We start from the raw sequence: 7,126 nt of genomic DNA, 5'->3' as shown, positions 1-7,126 counted from the left end.
TAAGGATAGAATATGAAATGAATTATTTGAGCATGATGATAAACATGACAAATGAAATATTTTGTCATATTTAAAAAAGATATGACCCAAACAATTTATGAGAATTATTTGGGAATTTTAGGAGTGATGGAAATAAAGGTTGCTTCACAACCTAGGGCAATTTGAGATATTCCTTTAATAGAAAAGGAATATTCCCAATAAAAAGAATATTGGGATTTGGGCTAGGATGAAAATGACAGGGTCTAGGGAAGGGTTTGAGAACGACAAGCCATTCTGAAAACAAAGAAGAGGGCAGCTTCTTCAGTTTCCAGACCACAAAGCCATGAAAAAAGAAAACCCAAGCAAAAACCTCAGAGAAAAAAAAAGCCAAAAATCAAACTGTCACACCTCCCTCGAATGCCTATCCAAGCACCCTGGCAACGCGCAGCCTGAATGTCCGGTCTGATCCGATCGGCCGGGGAGTGGACGACCGAAACTGCGATGACTGTATCACATTATGACGAGGACACCACCACAAACGGTGCATGGAATGGAATTATCAGAGGAAAGGAACCGGACCGGACGGGAGGCAGACCCGCAAGCTTTCGAGTTTCAAGCCAACCGCCTGCCGAGGAGGAGGTCAAGGCCGTTGCACGCAGATGCAGTGTGATAACGTGGCGAACTCTATGCACCCGTTACAAACACGTTCTATGTTTCGGTAGAGGGACATGCCAACCAAATTGGACAGCACAATGCGGCAATTGTATTTGCCAATGCAGACGTTAGGAGGTGCCTCTGGATCAAATTTGTTCCAGCGATTCTCCAAGATTGAACTCCCTCCGTTCCTAAATATGGGCGGACGTCACCCCCTCCCCAGCTTCTCCAGAATCGCCGATTCGGGAAGAAGGGGGGCGATTCTAGAAGAATGTAGTCCATATAGAAATCTCTAAAAGAACTTATATTTAGGAACGGAGAGAGTATACAACATGATTGCAACTCCCCTGGTTAAATATAAATTTCATTGTTCAAGATTCAAGCTGGCACGGCGGAGTTTGGCATCCATGGAACCAAAACTCAAAGAGCTTAACTTACTTGAAGACTACAGTTGCTCAACTCGTGTGCAAAAGCATTTGATCATCAGCCATCTGGCATGATATCAGCCGAAGAGTGGACAATCTGAACACAGCCAACTCCTGTCCAGTAGCCCGGATGCAGAGAGAGGAAACCACAAGCGTTCGCAGAGAGATTGCCAACCAGTCAAGAATTAAACAGAACGCAGAACAAACAGAGGAGATACGGCAAAATTATAGGTTTGCTACCATATACCAATACTGTCAATTATCATCACCACAACGATTGGAGGCTGAAAGCAAAGTAAAATAAGGTTCAACGACAACGAGACGACAATAGCATAAACGCTAACACAGCAATGGATTCAACCGGTCCATGAAACTGACTAGTAGCACTCTAGTTCTTGATCTTCTTCTTGGGCCTCAGCTGGTTGCTGTGGCCACACTTCTTCTTGCGGCAGTTGACAGCCCTTGGGTGCAGGCGCGCGTAGCATCTGCAGATAGGTGAGAACATTAGAACTTGTAAGATCAAAGTGTTACTGTATTAGACTAGACTGTTCACAATGTTAATTTACAGGTGGCTTAATTTATCTGTAGAAGGCGATCAAGGAAGTAAAATAACCAGCAGAATTGAAAAGGTCGGAAAGGGCAGACAAAACGACCTAAAACCGAAACATTACCGATCAGAATTCAGCATGAAACAAGGATTCCATTGAGGCTCAGTGAAGGCCAGTTTTTTCCACATGGGAAGATAAGATCAGTGTATTAGACTAGACTGTTCACAATGTTAATTTACAGGTGGCTTAATTTATCTGTAGAAGGCGATCAAGGAAGTAAAATAACCAGCAAAATTGAGAAGGTCGGAAAGGGCAGACAAATCGACCTAAAACCCAAACATTATCAATCAGAATTCATCATGAAACAAGGATTCCATTGAGGCTCTCAGTGAAGGCCAGTTTTTTCCACATGGGAAGATCCTTCAGAAGAGACTCCTCCTGCCTCCCAGTTGAGGATCCCCAATCTCAGCGCATCCTTCTATCTCAACCTTTAGATGAAGAACAAAGTTGCAGAAACTAAATCCCGCTTAGTTCTTCACCCAAAGGAATAGACTTCACAAGGAACCGCGAGAGAGAAAGACTATACAGTAAAAGATCATCGAGCCAATAATTCATTGCCATGAATGCCAAACTCTGAGCAGCAGAAAATGCAAGAGCCCACAAGAAACGCCCACTTGAACTCTTTATTGAAGAATGCTCTAGGTTATCTCATTACAATACCCAGGTCCATAAATATAACAAAAGGACATGATACAAAGTACAAGTTCACAAATAAAACAGCAAAAAGAATAATGTGGGTATGGATTTTCTTGATGAGAAGATTGAAATGGGTGCTACATCAAGGTAGCTAAATAGTACATTGTGGGTTTATTTTACCAGTTTAAAAGTCAGCGCGGCATGATAAAACTAAACTAAAACTATGTACCCTGACGCATCATGCTAAGATGACTAACTCATTTCCAAAAGTAGCAATAGCTAAGAGGAGTTTATACGATGAAAACGTGGGCTCAACCGAAAAATCGGACATATTTCTATTCTTACTCTTGAAAACAACTGCTGTGCAAGGCATCTAAAAACATATTCTAGTGATATCAAATCTCACTATATGTAAATCATTCACAAGAGATATTTTACATCTAACAGAGAGATAAATTAATTCTGAAATGATATGTGGTCAAACGTAAAGAAACGAGCTGGCATGTCAGACGACTGCACTTACTTGCGGCAGATCATCTTCTCCTGGTTGTACTTGCGGGCAAGAGCCTGCAGGGATGGCTCGATGATGCCTCCGCGGAGCCTGAGGACGAGATGGAGGGTCGACTCCTTCTGGATGTTGTAGTCGGCAAGGGTGCGGCCGTCCTCCAACTGCTTGCCGGCGAAGATCAGCCGCTGCTGGTCCGGCGGGATCCCTGCCGGAACAAAACAGAGATTAGCCACGGCGGCCGGCAGAAATGAAAGAAAAAGGAAAGAAGAACATCTGAGAAGAAGATACTCACCCTCCTTGTCCTGGATCTTGGCCTTGACATTGTCGATGGTATCGCTGCTCTCAACCTCGAGGGTGATGGTCTTCCCCGTGAGGGTCTTGACGAAGATCTGCATTTTGGCGAAGGGTGTTGAGGCGGCGGCGGCGGCGGGTGAGGCATTTTATAGGGGTCTGGGAAGCTAGGGTTTGGTCTGAGGAAGAGGGGTGTGTGGGGAGTGGGCTGGGCTGCTGAACGGGGCTTTGGAGCCGGAGAGCGCGGCTGGACTTGTGAATTCATTGTTCTAGCCAAGGCCCAGTGAGTGGGTGCTCTGCGTCCTGTGTCGAGTGAAGAAATGGACTCCCTCAAAGAAAAAAGGAGTGAAGAAATGGACAGTCTCATTTTTTTTTAAATGGACAGTCTCGTGGAAAGAAATCTACAGAAGCGTGGGCCGCAGGCGATTTTAGGTCGGGCTGGTCCTTGTAGCGCTGAGGCTGGGTATCTATGTATCTGGTACCCCTCAAAAAAAAATCTATGTATCTGGTTTTTCTCAAAAAAAACTGTGTTTCCAGTTAAACTCATAAAACCCGCCAAAAAGTTAAACTCAAAAAGAAATCTCTCAAAAAAATAAACTGAAAAATAAAAGGAAAATGTCACGAATCTACAGACTCATCCACACTTTCGTCAACTGTGTAGCTAGCAGTTGGATCGTTTCAACAAAGGGACCATGTGAAGTCGGAGCAGACGGAATGGAAGCTTCGTGAAACCTTATCTTCTCTCTCGTTCTCTCCTATCCTATCACCGCCATCCTTATCCCCTCACTTCTCATGCTCATTTTTCTTTCTACCATTTCCACCATGGGCATAGGTGCCGATGAGCTCTGAGCCCTCTCTTTCTAGTAGCTACATAAGTGTCTCTCATCGTGTCTCTTTTTCTATTAGTTGTTGCACATGAACTATCTCCCATCCCCGTGTGGTCGCTTGGTCTAGGTCAAGGTCTAGAGGGTCTAGAGGTATCTCCCCAAGTCTCTCCATGATTGCAAGGTCGACGGCTACTGCAACAACCTTATATCCAGTGATGTGGCTCGATGTTACAAGGTGGTTGTGATGCGGACATAACATTGTCCATGTTGCGGAGTGCTAGTGCTTGTCGGCGGGCCTAAACGACTACGAGTTGCAACGTCGTCCATGCTGCGGTCACAACGGTATCTGTGTTGTAGAGCGATTGCAATTGCGGGCAAGTTGCAGATCGACGAGTGCAACATGACCCATGTTGGACTCAGCGAGCGCAACATGGCCAACGTTGCAGTCGGCAAGCGCAACATGGTCTACGTTGCAAACCCGCAGGTCACACTGAATGGCTGACGTGGTTAGATCAGACGCATGTCACACACGAAATCTAACGGCTCGAAAGCCAGCCAATCTGCTCTTTGCGTGAGCCGGCGAACGCCTAGCATCGTCCAAAAAATGTGTTTCTTGTTTCTTTTTCATTCCTTTTTTGCTAGGGACAATCAACTGTCATTACTACATGATACCCCAAGCATTGTTACAGAGGTTTTGCAACGATAATTGATGAGTTGATAAATTTCTAAAACCGTGGGAAAAAACTGAGACATACCACCAACATACGCAAACATGTCCGGCCAAGCAAGCCCCTCATAGGGTATCCGGACCACGCAATAACACTAGACTGGACGAACCGAGCAAACATGACATCGACCACCTAGCTGGCCACACATCCAGCTGACACAGGCAGAGTAGAATAACGACCCGGGTCCGTGAAACGCCAACACTGGCATGTACTTCAAGAATAGCTCGCTAGTCGGCGTGATTGGCAACCGACGATATGTGTAACCTAGGTACCGCCGGTGCATATATAAGCCGTGGGGTCTAGTCTTTAGGGACATGATTAGTAGCCCTAGGGTTTAAAACACAACATAGGATCTCGAGGTAGATCATCTTGTACTTGATACTCCATCATATCAATATAATCAAAGCAGGACGTATGATTTTACCTCTTCGAGAGGACCCGAACCTGGGTTAACATCGTCTTCTGCTTCCCCCCTGTTACCAGTGTTCCTAGATACAGTTCGGGACCCCCTACTCGAGATCCGCCGGTTTTAGTAACGACACCTAGCCTCGCTCAACGCATGCGGGCACGCCAAAAAGCCCCTATAAAAGGTGGCCCCAGTCGCGCACGCGGCTCACACGTAATGGACCCGCAAGGAAATTCTACCGAGCACGAGGCATCTGCGCACATCGAACGGCCGGGAGATCGCCAGAAAAGGCATCGACGCAGGCCTTGCACACCGAAGCCCCCAAGAGACCCCAGGAGACGAGTACCATCGTCCTTTATCGGAGTACTTACTGTCAATCTGAGCTAGTTCACGTAAGTTTATTAAGCTCCCGATGGGATGCAATCACCTCAAGTTTGGAGATACCAGTAGTACGCAGCCGGGAACCTAAGGTCCTCCAATCCGGCCGTCGGCGTGAGGAAGATGTCTACTTAACGCCCCCCCCCCGGACGATTTCACATATTAAGACTGGTACTTCATGGTGAAAACCTAGAATTTGGCCTTTGATGGTCGAATCCGGTGACAGCGACGCTTGGACGTCGTTTCCTTCCTAGAGGCGTTGCTGATGAAGAACTGAGGTTGTTGTTGAAGAACCTCGTGGCAGTGGCGGATCCAGAGGGTGGACAGGTGGGCCGCGGCCCACCCTGGGATTTTGCGACGGCCTGCATAACATAGTAGAGAAGGCCCGAGGAAAAAAAATAAAAAAGCCCAGGAAGCACTGTCTCGACCTACTGCGCACAACCACACTTGTTCCCGTCTCCTCCTTCCCCTCTCTGGCCTATGCGCCGCCGTCCCTACTCAGCTCAGCTGCTCGCCTAGCGGCGGACCTCGGCGGATCCACTGCCACATCCCGCTCCCAGGACGTCAGGAGCCACTCGTCACTCGCCCCGCCAGGCCGACGCGACAGCGACAGGCTGGCACCACCCCACGCGCGCAGTCTTGCCCGGCAGCAGGCGGTATGCAGCAGTCAGCAGGAATTCATGATTTGTCATTTGCGTAGGGTTCCCTTTGTTCACACTTCCAATTTCTAAATTCTGATTGATTGCATGTCATATTTGTTGCTATTAAGAAGAAAAAACGTGAAGAACTGCCTGGTCATCTATGATCAAGAAAATTCTATGAAGTATGAAGAACGGGAGTAATATGTGTTGACTTACGATAATTTGTGTTTTGTGAAACGGTATAGTAAATTGGAACTAGGAGTTAAAATCAAAATTGTAGTATGATGCAAAGCAACTATTTCTTGAATGGCAATTCTTCACTGCCATTTATTCCTACACATAAAACATAAGTAAAATTAGTAGTGAAGGATCGTAGGCAAAAATATTCTTTTTGCAGAAGATACTCCCTATATTGATGGTAGGCATGTCATATTTGTAGTAAATTTTTTTAAAGATGGACCACCCTGTTTCAAAATCCTAGATCCGCCACTGCCTCGTGGTCTTTGTGGTGTCTAGAGATGGTTGGTGTGGATATGGTCGATGTACTAGTTTGTCAACCGTTGTTTTGATCGCTTCGGTTTTTTTTTCTGACTTAGGCATAGCTTTGGTCATGTATGACTTTGCTCTTTGCCGGTGTTTTTCTTGTGTGTGTGCGTTAGTGTTGGCTGTGTTCATCCTAACTATGCAGAAGCTTGTGTGTGCTCAATGTCTTTGTATGTACTTGATGTTTCATTTTGAGTAAATAAAATCCGCCATTTATCGGAAAGTACAACCATTTGTTCATCACACCTGCACTAACTCGATCCTCGGGGAGGTTTCCCAGCACACGGCGATGGCTAGCTTCACTTTGATCACGTGTGATTTTTCCTGCAAAGTTCTCCTTGCAGATGACATCAAACGATAGAATTCCATCCACCTGAGGAGCATACTTCTATCCGTTACCTGCAGTGCGCCTCCCTCGTGGTATACAGACTAATTCTGTATCCGGAAAATTCACTCCCATAGACTAATTCACGAGCTAAGCAGCTAGCATCAGGAACAATTA

At 46.1% G+C, this 7,126-nt stretch overlaps 1 protein-coding gene across 1 annotated transcript; it reads right to left on the bottom strand.

The window, feature by feature from the left end:
* Positions 1-1,273: 1,273 nt before the first annotated feature.
* On the bottom strand, positions 1,274-3,260 carry LOC109774013 (ubiquitin-ribosomal protein eL40z fusion protein). Its single transcript, XM_020332733.3, has 3 exons — positions 3,103-3,260; positions 2,826-3,015; positions 1,274-1,543 (listed from the first exon to the last, which is right to left on the bottom strand). The coding sequence occupies exons 1-3, from the start codon at positions 3,203-3,205 to the stop codon at positions 1,447-1,449; spliced, it is 390 nt and encodes a 129-aa protein (XP_020188322.1). The 5' UTR covers positions 3,206-3,260; the 3' UTR covers positions 1,274-1,446.
* Positions 3,261-7,126: the final 3,866 nt, after the last annotated feature.

Source organism: Aegilops tauschii, chromosome 4 (genome assembly GCF_002575655.3).
Source record: "Aegilops tauschii subsp. strangulata cultivar AL8/78 chromosome 4, Aet v6.0, whole genome shotgun sequence".
Lineage (NCBI taxonomy): Eukaryota > Viridiplantae > Streptophyta > Magnoliopsida > Poales > Poaceae > Aegilops > Aegilops tauschii.
Note: the sequence above shows the minus strand (reverse complement) of the source record. Positions and strands in the feature narration are given on the sequence as shown.

Coding starts and splice junctions, on each gene's coding strand:
- LOC109774013 (XM_020332733.3), bottom strand. CDS start 3,205: ATGCAGATCTTCGTCAAGACCCTCACGGGGAAGACCATCACCCTCGAG. Junction 3,016..3,102: donor CAAGATCCAGGACAAGGAGG/GTGAGTATCTTC, acceptor TTGTTCCGGCAG/GGATCCCGCCGGACCAGCAG. Junction 1,544..2,825: donor GAGAAGATGATCTGCCGCAA/GTAAGTGCAGTC, acceptor ACCTATCTGCAG/ATGCTACGCGCGCCTGCACC.